The sequence below is a fragment of the Dama dama genome, chromosome 30 (genome assembly GCF_033118175.1).
Source record: "Dama dama isolate Ldn47 chromosome 30, ASM3311817v1, whole genome shotgun sequence".
NCBI lineage: Eukaryota > Metazoa > Chordata > Mammalia > Artiodactyla > Cervidae > Dama > Dama dama.
The window spans coordinates 74,084,803-74,100,452 of NC_083710.1; the positions used below are offsets into that span (position 1 = coordinate 74,084,803).

Genomic DNA, 15,650 nt, shown 5'->3' on the forward strand with positions numbered 1-15,650 from the left:
AACAGAAAAGCACTAGGACACCTACCTTCATAGTAAGTGCACTTTCTTATTCTCTTGTTACTAACATAACCTGCTACCAGCAAACAGTTCTGCATATGAAATGCTATATATTTAAATGTCACTTAAGGAGAAAAATCAACCCTCCAAGAATGTTTGGGCCCCACTGACTGAAATGTGAGGCTGTTTCCATTGGAAAAAAATAAAGCTTTTGGTGGCGGTTGGGAGGGGAGGTTAACTGCATATCATCACCCTCTTCCATTTTATTAAGCTAGCCATATTTTGTGATTATATCTATATGTAACTCTTTTGGTGAAAAGTAAAAGGAACAAAGAAAATACATTTCATTTTCTACTGCTTGATATTCTTTCCAAAATCATCTGGTTCCTTTCTCCATAACCCTTCTCAATACAGTTTTTATAAAGAAAATATAAGTTTTAGCAACTTTTAACTGTAAAAGACTTTGCTTCATGGTCTGAAATATCTGAACTGAATACTGCAAAGGATCTTCAGTGATTGGGGACCCCTGATTTAGAATCTGTAAAGATATCTAGAAGAAATATGGGTATATTTGTGTTATTATTGGGAGACAAGGCTTCTGTCTACAGTCTTTTTAAAAAATGACCCCACTTTTATACCATAAAACACTCTATATTCTCAAAGTCCTTAAGTATCTGCTCTCTCATCTGATCCCCGTAATAATTGTGAAGCCATCAGGGCTATAATCCCTGCTCTATACACAGGTGAGGACCTGAGGCTCAGACACCTTGGGGGACACAAGGCCAGTGGATGCTAAATGCCTCCTCCACCTATTCAAACTGTTCCAGGCTCCTGAGCTAGCATACTAGGATTTTATACCTGTTGGGTTGTATTAGGTGATTTCATGAATAGACAACATGACAGCTCTGTTACACACTGGGAACAAAGAAACTTCAAAAAAATCTCAACCAGGTTTGCTTCATCACAGAATAGAATAAATGGAAGGCATTTATCCTCTATTATGGGCTGAACTGTCCCATCCAACTTTACATGTTTAAGTTCTAAACCACCCAGTACCTCAGAATGTGACTGTATTTGGAGACAGGGTCTTTAAAGAGGCAATAAAGTTAAAATGAAGTCATACAGGTAGATCTTAATCTAACAGACTGGGGTTCCTATAAGAGTAGATCAGGACACAGGCTCACACAGAGGGAAGACCATTGTGAGGACAGAGAGAGAAGATGGCATCTCCAAGTCAAGGAGAGAGATTTCAGAGGAAACCAACCCTGCCGACACCTTGACCTGAGACTTCCAGCCTCCAGGGATATGAGTAAGTAAGTTTCTGTTAAGTCACCTACTCTGGTACTTTGTATGGCAGCCCTAGCAAACTAATGTACCCTTCAACTTTATGTATCTAAAAGGTACTTTCTCTGCTATTTCATGGATCATCTAAAGAGGTCAATCAGACAGTGATCAGCTCACCTGAACTGTGTGTTTAAAAAAATATGACTTGGAAGCATCTCTTCTCAGATGTTGGGTTTTCTTTTCAGATGAATGAATTCTGCTCTATTAGAGGGAAAACCTTGTTGACTTAGGCTAATGTTCCCAGTGTTACAGGTCTCAACAGTGCATTGGTATCTGATGCTTGCACATTCAAAAAACTGATAATCTGACAGCTCACCTAAAAGGATACAGAGTATGCAGAAATAATGCCAAGAAGACATTTAACCGGGATGAGAATCAAGAAATGTATTTCTTTCCTTAGAGATGACCTGACCCAGTGGCAAGACTGGAATCCAAAGTAATGTTTTGTCACACTGTGAACTTGGGTGATGGCCCCACCTTGGCCACCACGTGAAAGAAGCAGTGTTCTCAGACTTGACACAGAACACAGTATGCAGGATAGCATACAGCCTCCCCAAGCAATTGCCCCTCTGTGCTCCCTGGACCAGCTCCAAGACCTTAGGTGAGCCTGGATCCACTCTCCTCATCCATGACATGGATAAAAATGGACCATGAGATTAAGTGAAATCATACACATGAGAGCAATGTAAAATGAATTATAAAGAATTACACAAATATAACAGGATTGTTAGAGTAGATGCAGCATTATTAGACTAGGAATAACAAGATTCTAATTTTCTAATTCTATGGCCTATGTTTGCTCCTGTATGTATGTTACACTTGATTTAAAACATTCACTGAAAGAACAGATTTCTAATTCTGAGTCTGCTGCAAACTAGCTTAACACCAGTTATACATATTGGGCCACCTTCCTTTTAAAGGGCCTTAGTTTCCTCACCTGTAAAATGAGGGTGTTGAATCCTATTATATTATCTGGACTGAACTTAAATTCTGTGATCTATTTCTCATTACTCAATGTCTTGATAACACATAATGATAATATAGTTTTTAAATCAAGACTTTGACAGATAGGTGGGTACATCTCTTTTTGATATGAAATGCTTAAGGTCAAAAGAGCAAAAGGGTTTTGGAGATTCTTGGGTCTCTAGGTCTTAGGAAGGAAGGCCTGACTTCCTTCCTAGAGAGACATTCTAGCAGATGAAAGCACTCTGTGAATTTCAGGCATAAAAAATACAGAGCTCTTTGTCCAACTTCTCAACATTTGTACACAATATAAGTACTTATGAAAAGTTCAGAACACAGACTTCCTTGTCCTTAAACCTAGGTATGAACTCCAACTCTACAAACTCTGCAGCCTGCTCTGTGACCCAGGAAATTTCCAATCCTATGAGCAGTGGAAGGTCCTGCTCTGCACTTCCTCTATTTCTAAGCAGGATTGAGATGAGACAGTGACAGAGGGAACTTAGACCACATTTTAGATAATTTTTCCATATAGAAGTACTTAAGATACTGGGACATGTTTTCTTTAAGACATATTTTAAATATTACAATAGTAACCATATTCTACTCATAACTAAAAATCAGGGAAATGCAGAAAAGCAGGAAGAAGGGAAAATACACCCATAATTTAATGCTCAGAAATAAATTTTGATGGGTAAGCCTGATTGCAGGCAGCTGGAAGCCTCATCCCATCATGAGCCACAAATGTCAAGAGGTAAGAACACCAAGCCTTTCTTCCACTCCTCTATCTTCTCATCAACCCACTCCCACCTTGTTCCAGAAAGAATTAAAGGCAGCTGTATGACAATGGCTAAGTCTCTTAAACTAGACCTCAGTTACCATCTCACCTTTGTTAGGAATGTGTCATGTGACCTGAATGTTACCCATTGAGAACCTTCCTCAGTGCTTAGAGCATCACACACCCCATCTCTGAGAAAGTGCTTTATAAACCTTCAGGCACCATTCTGACTATAGAGTTAAGGTATTGTGAGTTCTTGATTTGTCCTGATGATGATTTTACCTTCTAGAAGGTAAAGGAAGCTTAAGGGGGGCAACTGGACCTAATTCTAAACAACAAGGAATTAGGGATAAAGTGATGATATCAGGTAGACATTTTCCTTACAGATTAGAAAACAGAAGAGACCCACACCTTTCCCTGGTAAATCTTCCTAGAGCCAAAATATTCTAAACTGCTTTCCCTTAAACTCTCAAATTTCCTGGATATGCCTTGATAGCATTTTTAGTACAAATATACTGAGCACCAATAAGAGTGAATGTGAAGGGTCTGCAAAATGAGTTTTCTGTGCTCTATGAGAATCTGAACCCAGAGTCCAAAAGTGTGGAAAGTCCAAGATGGCATCTCTCTCTCAGGCCCATGTGTGTGCACACAGAAGAGCACACACATCCTAGCCCACTCCCAAATCTGCTGCAGAATCTCAGCAGACCTGCCTTCAACCTGAAATGTGTTGTTAAGACCCAGTCATGAGACTGTGCATAAGATGTGGGATGAGAACCAAGAAATGTATTTCTTTCCTTAGAGATGACCTGACCCAGTGGCAAGACTGGAATCCAACGTAATGTTTTGTCACACTGTGAACTTGGGTGATGGCCACACCTTGGCTACCACGTGAAAGGAGCAGTGTTCTCAGACTTGACACAGAACACAGTATGGAGGACAGCATGCAGCCTCCCCCAGCAATTGCTCCTCTGTGCTCCCTGGACCAGCTCTGTGACCTTAGGTGATCCCTCACCCACTCTCCTCATCCATGACATGGATAAAAATGGACCATCATGAGATTAACAAATGACATGGGGAATTTTAAGAATAAATAAAAATTATGCTAGTAAAATACTTTATATTGCATTAAAAAGTTATTAAACTGTCTCTAGCATTATCCAAGTAATATTATAGCATTATAAAACTGTTCCTTTCTGATAGTGAGTATTTCATAATCTTCCCTTTATGAGATTTTCTTTTATTTTCCTACTTATACTTTGCACATTTATTGCTTTTTTATAACAAAAAATATTTTTATGGATTAGATTCAATTAAATAATAGAATTTAAAAAACACATCCATCTGTCTCTGTGCACTAGTGCAACAAAATGTAGTTATTATACCTTAAGCACTTACAGTGGTAGGACTTTATGGTGACAACCCTGTTGGTTATGCCCTTCATCACCCTGTGTCCCTTCCCCAGCTACTCCTTGGAGACAAACTTTGATTACAACTCCCGGCAGCAGGCTCACCTGTTCCGCCCTTTTAGTGAGGGCAGCGGTCTCTGCCTTACCCAGTGGTTGCAACATCTTGTAAAATAGGCTGTTTTTATTACGTAGCAAATGATATGGCCATCCAGATTCTCTTTTTCTCCCTGAATCCAAAACCTGTTAACAGCAGAAAGAAATCCATTAGCACACAATATCTCCCAGTACCATACTACAGCCCAGACCATATTTCAAAACGGTGCAGGACAGGGAGAAAAGACAGAATCTGTTTGAGTGGTGTGACTGGCTGGTGTGTAAATGGTCTGATTACTCTGCTTTACTGGCTAGACAAAAGCCTAACCTGACCTTTTAATATTACAATATTATAGGAAAGGAAGAAAATGACAGTTTTAGACTAGGATTACTGGCACTCTGTAGCATCTTCTATCTTCCCAGGGTATTTAGAGTTATTAGCATGATTTAGCGGAGAAGGCAATGGCACCCCACTCTAGTACTCTTGCCTGGAAAATCCCATGGATGGAAGAGCCTGGTGGACTGCAGTCCATGGGTTCATTAAGAGTTGGACACGACTGAAGCGATGCAGCAGCAGCAGAATTATTTAGTGCTTTTAACTCTCAGGCTCTGATCTTTGAGGCAATTTATACAGATACACACAGTTGGGAAATATCTTGATTCAAGAAAAATCAAACTGCATTTACCTTTAAAGTATGTTGACATCATACAAACCAGAGGGCAGTGCCCTGACAACAAATTAAATGTCAAGTTGATTTGAGAATCTGAGCAATATTTGGGGAAAAAAGAAAATGCTTTCAGAATTTCTTTAGGGTCCTGGATTATGTCAGCTGCTAAGAGAAACAGAATCCCTTGTCTGAGAGGCTAATATGCTTCTAGAAGTTGGCTGTGGTTGTGGTTTATTCTTCTGAAAGTAGAAAACTGGCAAAAAGAGCTGGTACAGAAGCAGCTTTTACAGAATTGCTCCGTACAGAAGAAATCTCTAGAAATCTAGTTTTCTCTTTGGTAAGACTAAAGAAGCAAGTAAGAAAGTGAGCTCTGAATTCCAGTGATCTCAGCCTGTAGAGCACATGGGGCAGCCCAGTCTAACTGCCTAGGATCTGAATCTGTTTTCACAAATTATTAATATCTTTCTTATTTTGTTCCTCTTTCTCTCTTAAACTGCCTGCCTTTAACCCCTTTTATTGCTTCTAATAAGTCTGCTAAATGGAAATTGAAAGGGAGAGGAAGGGGCTCTTAACTCTGTCTTTCTACTTATTAGTGATTTTGGTTAATGGTTCTGGAGAGAAAAAAGTATCTGAAATAAATGACCCAAATGATATAATCATGAAAACATTCCTGATGTTAAGCAGTACTCAAGTCTTCACTTAGGTCATAGAGTACATGTATCTTAAGAGAATATGCTGGATGGACTTCCTGGTGGCTCAGTGGTAAAAGAATCTGCATGACCATGCAGGAGTCATGCCTTTGATCCCTTGTCCTGGAAGATCCCACAGGGTACAGAGCAACTAAGCCTGTGGGCCACAGCTACACAGCATGTGCTCCAGAGCCTGGGAGCCACAACTCCTGAGCCCATGTGTCACAACTACTGAAACCCACATGTCTACAGCTTGTGCTCTGCAGCAACAGAGGCCACCACAATAAGACGTCTTCACACTGCCCATAGAGAAGCTCCACTCACTGCAACTAGAGAAAAGTTTGTGCAGCAAGGAAGACCCAACACAGCCTAAAATAAATAAATAAATTAATTTAATTTTTTTAAAAGAGAAGAGAATATTCTGGAACTCTAAACAAGATACAGGTTGTTTTCCCACATCTAGATATTTCAATTTATTTCATCCTTTGTATTTAATTGGAAACATTAATTAAGTCTCAGAAAGGCTATTTTCCTGTTAATCATTTGTTTACTACTGTGAATCATTGCTAAGGGCAGCTTTCTCAAACAAGTCCAAGAATAATTGAATCTGTCTCATCCACATAACAATTTAAATGTTCTGTAACGTGGCATACCAATTTAGATGCCCCAAACGTGCAATTTTACTTAAGCATAGGATAATAGAACATAACTGTTCTTCCTAAAGTTGAATAAGAATAAATGCAGTTTTAAAACACTCGTCTCCATATATCTATGGTCAATTAATCTATGAAAGAGTAGACAAGAATATAGAAAAATACCCCTTTTTTTTTTTTTTTTTGTAAATAGTAAATACTGGTAATTTGGTAAATGGTAAATACTGGGAAAGCTGGACACCTGAAAATGAATGAAATTAGAACACTCACTCACGCCATACACAAAAATAAACTCAAAATGGTTTAAAGGCCTAATATAAGACTTAATACTATAAGACTAGAGGAAAGCACAGGCAAAAGACTCTTTGACATGAATCATAGTAAATATTCTCTTGATCACTCTCCCAAAGCAAAAAAAAAAAAAAAAGCGAAAACAAATAGGATCCAATCGAATTTAAAAGCCAAGGCTCATATCAAGGTCTACAAGAGCAGAGAGGGGACACAGGCTGAGAAGAGACCAGAAATAGAAATTTATCATCTTAGCCTTTACATTTACTGATTTGATTAAAGATTCTAGATATTTCAGAGCAAACATGAAACAAATCCAAATTCTCTTTATGTACAGAGAAACAGGTATAATTTTGAATTTTTAACATCTTTTATAAGAAAAGGTTCCTATAATTTTCCTGTCCCCACTCTTCCTGTAACCCAAGTTAAACTATAAACTAAATCACACATTCAAGTTGGTATGATAACAACCCCTGAATCCCAGGATCTCTCCTGGAACCCTAAAATTGAATAGCTTATCAAGCTCTCGTAGGTTAAGTAAAAATACATTAAGTTGGATGAGTCAGTCAGTTACATAAGCTCAATGAAGATGTGTTCATCAAGCTGTTTATGTGCAGATATTCCAGACAGCTGTCCTAGACATGAAAATGAAATGGACCCACTGTAAGATAATTTCATCCATTTTCACTGTCAGGATGTCATCAGTGATATAGATGAGTACATGGAGAGATGGGGAACAGAAGAGGGTAGAGGAAAAGCCTAAGAAGAAAGATGCTGGGAAATGATGACAAACAATAGAGATAGATCCCACTTAGCAATATGTAGAGTTGTGAGGGGAAAGACCTGAGAGTCAGACCTCTGCCTTTGGCCATCAGGTGATGACACAGGACAGCTGTCCAACCCTGGAAGGTGGGTCCCTCGTTGGTAAAATGGTGCCTGTGATTTTCTCAGTGACTAGACAATGTGGGAGGTATTAACTCAAAATCATTTCTTAGGTCTTGAAATAATAAATCCTTCTCTCACTGGGGGAATAATGAAGGTTGGGTCATAGTTACCTCCACAGCTGCTCTCTCATAACTACTGCTTTTGCTCATTGGCAACCCCCTCATAAAGTATTTCTTCTCTCAGACTATGCTTTCTACCTCAGTGTTAGTTATCTCTCTTCTGAAAACTTGAATGAAATATCTTGGCATGTTTTTGAAGGAGTTTTTCTCTTCTCAAATGTTCTAATTGCAGCCATGCAGCTTTATGAAAGAAAAGTTTCATGAAGGTGAAAAACAGAATTTAAGTAAAACTGTATGAGCTGTTTTGTGCTTTTCAGGTGGGGATGTTACAACAGTTTCTGGTTTTAGCTTCTGTGAGAAAATTCTAAGAAGAGGTTTGAGTTGAGGAAGAAACATAAAGAACATAGAACCATAAATGGACTATAAGCAGAAGAGGTGGGATCTGAGTTTCTTAGCTCTGGTTTTGGTTCTTCATCATTCATTGCCAAAGAATACTTTAACTAGAGACAGTGAAAATGTTGACCACAAACAACAATACTGTTAGAGCAAGAGCAGATTGTCACAATCTTCCTTTGTTCACACTACCAGGGAGAATCCGGGTGATATGAAGACTGCAGTGAGCAGAGACTGGAGTGAAGAGCTGTGCTGTTGGCTGCAGAGCAAGCAGGTCACGAGCACCCAGTTAATCCTGAAAACTATAGGAAGAACCCTCTAATGTAGAGATAGTGGTGAGTCTTAGGATAAAGAGCATTTTTTAATTTGTCTGTCTTCACTGTTTTGTGGCAACAGAGAAAGTAAGGAAGATTATGTTAGCTGTCATTATGACTCCATCATGTTTAATAAATTTAACATTGAGAGAACTTCTTTGTGAAATATAAGCCTGACACATTAATGGTGCTTAATGAACCAAAGCCAGGTAAATCCCTTCGGAGAGTCAACACATATACAAAGCTATTAATTAGGTCCCAGTTGTTTCCCAACAAGCCCTTTCGCTGATTTACTTACACTGAACAAAACCATATCCATCTAACCATGTCTAGATTTTTGGTAAAAGTGATAATTTGGAAAATAAATAGATGTCTAATTTTGAGATTAATTATACTCCATCTCTATGATGAAATTATAGGCAGCTATTAAGAACCAAGCTGTGAAAAATTAAATGACATGGGGAATTTTAAGAATAAATAAAAATTCTGGTAATAAAATACTCTGTTTTGCAATAAAAAATTATTTAACTGGCTCTAGGGTTATCCAAATAATATTATAGCATTGTACAACTAATACTTTCTGATAGTGGGTATATTGTAATCTTACCTATATGAGATTTTTTTAATTTTCCTATTTATACTTTGCACATTTATTGCTTTTTATAACAAAAATATTTTTTATGCATTAGATTCAACTAAAAAATAGAATTAAAAAAACCATCCATCTATCTTTGTGTAGAAGTATTCACTAGTGCAACAAAATGTAATTATTACACCTTGAGTTCAGTTCAATTCAGTGGCTCAGTCATGTCTAACTCTTTGCAACCCCATGGACTGCAGCATTCCAGGCCTCCCTGTCCATCACTAACTCCCAGAGTTTACTCAAACTCATGTCTGTTGAGTCAGTGACGCCATCCAACCATCTCATTCTCTGCCGTCCCCTTCTCCTCCTGCCTTCAATCTTTCCCAGCATCAGGGTCTTTTCCAATGAGTCAGTTCTTCACATCAGGCCAAAGTATTGGAGTTTCAGCTTTAGCATCAGTCCTTCCAATGAATATTTAGGACTGATTTCCTTTAGGATGGACTACTGGATCTCCTTGCAGTCCAAGGGACTCTCAAGAGTCTTCTCCAACACCACAGTTCAAAAACATCAATTCTTCGGCACTCAGCTTTCTTTATAATTCAACTCTCACATCCATACATGACTACTGGAAAAACCATAGCTCTGACGATATGGACCTTTGTTGGTAAAGTGATATCTCTGCTTTTTAATATGCTGGTTAGATTGGTCATAACTTTCCTCCCAAGGAGTAAGTGTCTTTCATGGCTTCAGTCACCATCTGTAGTGATTTTGGAGCCCCCCAAAATAAAGTCTGTCACTGTTTCCACTGTTTCCCCATCTATTTGCCATGAAGTGATGGGACCTGATGGCATGGTCTTACTTTTCTGAATGTTGAGTTACACCTTAAGCACTTGCAATGATAGGACTCTATGGTGACAACCCTGTTGGTTATGCCCTTCGTCAGCATCTGTCAGTTCCCCAGCTACTCCTTGAGTCCAGTCACCCGCCCTCTGGAGCATCAGTCTTTGCAACAGATTGACTCATCTTTATGTCCATATTAAAGCTTCCAGAATAGACAATCACCTGCTTTCCAGAAAGCAATGAGGTACGGTCATCCCTCAGTGTGGGTACAGTTCCAGAGCACAAGAATGAAGTGAACATGGCAGTAAAGTGAGTGAAACCAGAACATTCCCAGAACAGAAGTTATGTTTACACTACACTAACCTATCATGTGTGTAACAGCATTATGTCTGAGAAAACAATATACAGAACTTAATCCAGAAACAGTACATTGCTGAAAAAAATACTAACCAACAGAGGAGACTTCAGCAAGTCATAGCAGTAACACTGATGTTACAGATCACCAGAGAAACAATAACGATTGTAAAAAAGTTTGACATATGTTGAGAATTACCAAAAGGTGAGGCAGAGACATGGAATGATCAAATACTGTTGACATGGTGCCCATAGAATTGTTCAATGTAGGGTTATGATAAACTCTCAGTTTGTAAAAATGAAGCATCTGGGAAGTGCAGTAAAACACGGTATGTCTATTTCTAAAGCAAGAAATATAAATAAGGTTCAAATCGGGAAAGGAGTATGTCAAGGCTGTATATTGTCACTCTGCTTATTTATCGTATATGCAAAGCACATCATGCAAAATGTTGGACTGGATGAAGCTCAAACTGGAATCAAGATTGTCAGGAGAAATATCAATAACCTCAGATATGCAGATGACACCACCCTTATGGCAGAAATCAAAGAGGAACTAAAGAGCCTCTTGAAGAAAGTGAAAGAGCAGAGTGAAAAAAGCTGGCTTAAAACTTAACATTCAAAAGATGAAGATCATGTCATCCAGTCCCATTACTTCATGGCAAATAGATGGGGAAACAATTGAAACAGTGACAGACTTTATATTCTTGGGCTCCAAAATCATTATAGACAGTGACTGCAGCCATGAATTAAAAAGACACTTGCTCCTTGGAAGAAAAGCTATGACAAACCTAGACAGCATATTAAAAAGCTGAGACATTGCTTTGCCGACAAAGGTCCATCTAGTTAAATCTATATGGTTTTTCCAGTAGATATAAGATGTAAGAGTTGGACCATAAAGAAAGCTGAGTGCCAAAGAATTGATGCTTTCAAACTGTGGTGCTGGAGAAGACTCTTGAGAGTCCCTTGGACTGGAAGAATATCAAACCAGTCAATTCTAAAGGAAATCAACCCTGAACATCCATTAGAAGGACTGATGCTGAAGCTGAAGCTCCAATATTTTGGCTACCTGATGCGAAGGGCTGACTCATTGGAAAAGACTCTGATGCTGGGAAAGACTGAAGGCAGGAGAAGGGGATGACAGAGGAGGAGATGGTTGGATGGCATGACAGACTCAATGGACATGAATTTGAACCAACCAAGACATAGTGAAGGACAGGGAAGCCTGGTATGCTGAACTCCATGGGGTTGCAAAGAATCAGACATGAGTGAGCCACTAAACAACAATGACTTTCAGGAAAGAGAGGAGAAAATTATATTACTGGAGGTTCCTATCAAGTCTTACAAGGAAGGATACATTGAGAAATTGAACATAAATGAACACAACTAAAATGGTGAGGGTCTTACCATTATCTGTTGACAGTCAATGACATTGCTCAACCTGTGTGTGATGGTTAGCACAGTGCACTGGGCAAATTTCTCATGAATTTTTTTTTGTATTAACTGATCAGTTCTAGAATCAAACAAATTTATTTAGTTCAGTAAAGGCAGGAAAAGCAGACTTAAGACTTAAAAATATCATGATACTTTTATAATGTTTTTAAAATTAATACCTTAACATATAATCTTGTTTCTAAAAAACTAAGTATAAAATACCTATTTATAAATTTAGTGTTTTTCATAAAATGATGGAAAATAGTCTCCCCTCAAAATTGCTTGAAACTATAAGGAGCTGGATTAAGGAATCTAGCTCTCTCAGGATGCTTCATAACAATACTAACTCCATAGAACATGTCTTGGTTTTTCCTTTGTTTTCTGGAATTAATATTATCAAGAAATATCCATGGGGCCAAGAGAACACTTAGAAACATTTGTAAGCATCACTAAGTGTTTTCCATTTACCACATTTAGAAGTCAGATTCAAGGTTTCCTGGGTCTCAGCTCCATACCTTGGATCCACATTTGATGTGGCTTTGTCAATAATCAATATCTGATTTTTCTTGAGAATAGCCCTGGCAAGGCACAATAGTTGTTTCTGTCCAACACTCAAGTTCAATCTGGATTCTGCTAATTCAGTATTGATTTTACCAGGAAGATGTTCAATGGTGTCTTTAAGTTGCACCTGTAGATACAGAATGAATGACATTTTCCTAAGCAAACTGTTATTGAAGTAGACAAGCCTCTTATACATTAGAACTTTGATGTCCTCAGAACTTCTTATGCATCTTACATGTACAGCCAGGTGATGGGGAGAGCTCTTTCCAAAGAGCATTTACTGAGAAAGATGGTGGAGTCAACTCAGGACAGAAAGATCTCAATGTCCCCCATCCCTGCCACAGGACATCCACCAGAAACCCCACCTAGGGGTTAGTTAAGGAAGTCTTTCAAAATATGAATCTATTTCTCCTAATATGCTTTAAACAGAAAAGTTAAAACAACTTTTATGGTTGAGTCAAGTTTCCCAAATTTCATTTTTCACAGGAGTTGGTACACTAAAGAAAAACTTCAAAAAATTTTACAGTAAGTCTTTTTCTCTGAGGATACAATCTTACAAGCACATTTGGTGAAGTTTAAAATAACACAAATTCAAACAATGGAAAACCGCACCTTATACATCAGTAATCCTGGAACCTGCTTTGGTGATGGTTCTTTCCCAAGTTTAATTCTATAAATAGTGGATCAATCGAGTGCATTTTCCCCAGTGTTATAAATGTCTTGCAGTAAATGAAAACTCATGAAAAATAAGACACATCTTATTTCCCCCAGAATATGGATATATGTGATGTTTATATTAATCTATCTTCATAAAATTGTACTCAGAATATTAGAAAAAACAAAACTGTAACTGTCAAAGATAACCTGAAAGTACATTTGGTGGTAGGGTTCAGTTCAATAAATTTTTTTTTTGGAGACATTTTATAGAGTAAGAACCAAACTCAGGCTATACTTGAAGGTGAAGCATAAATAAGAAATACACTTCAAATTATAAGGAAGCTGTGGTACATATACACCATGGAATATTACTTAGCCATTAAAAAGAATTCATTTGAACCAGTCCTAATGAGATGGATAAAGCTGGAGCCCCTTATACAGAGTGAAGTAAGCCAGAAAGATAAAGAACATTACAGCATACTAACACATATATATGGAATTTAGAAAGATGGTAACGATAACCCTATATGCAAAACAGAAAAAGAGACACAGAAGTACAGAACAGACTTTTGAACTCTGTGGGAGAAGGTGAGGGTGGGATGTTTCAAAAGAACAGCATGTATACTATCTATGGTGAAACAGATCACCAGCCCAGGTGGGATGCATCAGACAAGTGCTCCAGCCTGGTGCACTGGGAGGACCCGGGGGAATCGGGTGGAGAGGGAGGTGGGAGCGGGGATCGGGATGGGGAATACGTGTAAATCCATGGCTGATTCATATCAATGTATGACAAAACCCACTGAAATGTTGTGAAGTGATTGGCCTCCAACTAATAAAAAAAATAATAATAATAAAAAAATAAAAAAAATAGATTTTAAGAACCTGTCAATTAAAAAAAAAAAGAGAGACCAACAGATTGATGAGTGATGGCTGATAAGTTATCTGACACATTATAAAATCAGATAAGAACACACCAAGGGTGAGTGAGCAGTTTTCATTTTTCAGGTATTCTAAATGCTGGAGCATGTCTATAAATGTGAATCTGAATTGTGCTCCTGATGGAGTCCAATTCCAAGAAAGGGGAATTCTGAGTTAGAATCAAATATGGTATTGTTATGCAGCATTAACATGAAAAGTACACAAAATCTAAAGGGTAAGATTTGGATTGTGGTACAAGTGATTGGACTTGCTTAAGACTGACATTCTGACTCATACTTGCCTCTGACTTGGATGACATCTCATCACTAATTTTATTTTATACTTTTCTTTGAGTTTGTCCATATCTGCTTCATGAGTTGAAAGGGCTGTGAAGGGAAATGTTTTTCAGAAAATTCTATTTTCTGAGACTCTGTCTTCATTTATAGGTCAGGGATGGTTATGAAAATAAATGAATATGAAAGCCTTCTATAGTGTAAAGATAAAATCAAGTTATACTTAAGTATTAAAATGAGAAAAAAGGACAATAGAAGCAGAGACAATAATAACTAGGAGTTACAACTAGAGAATCTGAAAACATACTTCAGTTCATTTCAGTAATAATATAATATTACTATGAAATTTATTGATTGAGATAACTGTGTTAGGACATATAAGGGAATGTCTTTGCTCTTACAAGGTGTACATTTATGTATTTAAAGGTGAAATCCAACTTTTAATAAACATTTCTACAACTTACAAACAATTCAGCAAAATATAGATTATAGAAGAGATGGAGAAAACATGGGAAGTCACTAACGCTGATGAATCAGGTGAGGGTTTATATGTGTTCATCATACTATTCCTCTCATGTTCCTGTGATTTGAAAATTTAAAAACAAAAAGTCAGAGGCTTGGGACTCCCTGGTGGTCCAGTGGTTAAGAATCCACCTGCCAATGCACAGGACATGGGTTTCATCCCTGGTCCAGAAAGATCCCAAATGGCAAGGAGCAAGTGAACCCATGTGCCACAACTACTGAGCCCACACTCTAGAGCCCACAGGCTGCAACTGCTGGCCTGCAGGACACAGCTACTGAAGCCTGTGTGCTCCAGAGTCCAGGTGTCACAGCAGGAGAAGCCATGTCAGTGAGAAGCTGTGTACTGCCACGAAGATTAGCCCGTTTGCTGCAATTAGAGAAAGCCTGCAAACAGCAATGAAGAAGCAGCACAACCAAAAAAAAAAAAAAAAAATGGAGACTTGAAACCAGACACCCTGGGCATATAAGTCCTGCCTGGCTCTGCCAACTGGGCAAGTTACTAAACTTACTCTACTTTAGCTTCCTAAACTCTAAGACTATAATATCATAATTATAAAGATGGGCACCTCCTAACATTGATAGAGTATAAAATGAATCAGTATGTAGAATTTATGACAGATCAATAGATACTGCCCAATCTTAATAATGCTGTCAGCTAGCCTCTCTTCATGTTCTGCTCCTTTTTCCTCCTTTGCATGTATCAGCACTGAGACCTTGTTACATACACATTGGCTTGTTTTCCATCTTCTTCAAGAGAATTTAAGCTCCAAAAGGGTAGAGACTTTGTCTTTTGATGATGTGATAGCCCCAAAATGAAGCAATGCCTGTCTAACAAACTCTCAGTAGATATTTGTTGACTGTATGAATGAAGGCATGAGTAGATCTAATCATGTGACATATCTGT

General features: G+C 38.1%; 1 protein-coding gene across 1 annotated transcript in view; it reads right to left on the reverse strand.

The window, feature by feature from the left end:
* LOC133049149 (ATP-binding cassette sub-family C member 4-like) overlaps positions 1 to 15,650 on the reverse strand; it is a 165,387-nt gene that overhangs the window by 2,979 nt on the left and 146,758 nt on the right. The window contains 3 exon segments of the mRNA XM_061133058.1: positions 4,591 to 4,725; positions 11,769 to 11,874; positions 12,311 to 12,483. Of these exon segments, the coding sequence (XP_060989041.1) occupies positions 4,591 to 4,725; positions 11,769 to 11,874; positions 12,311 to 12,483 (414 nt within the window).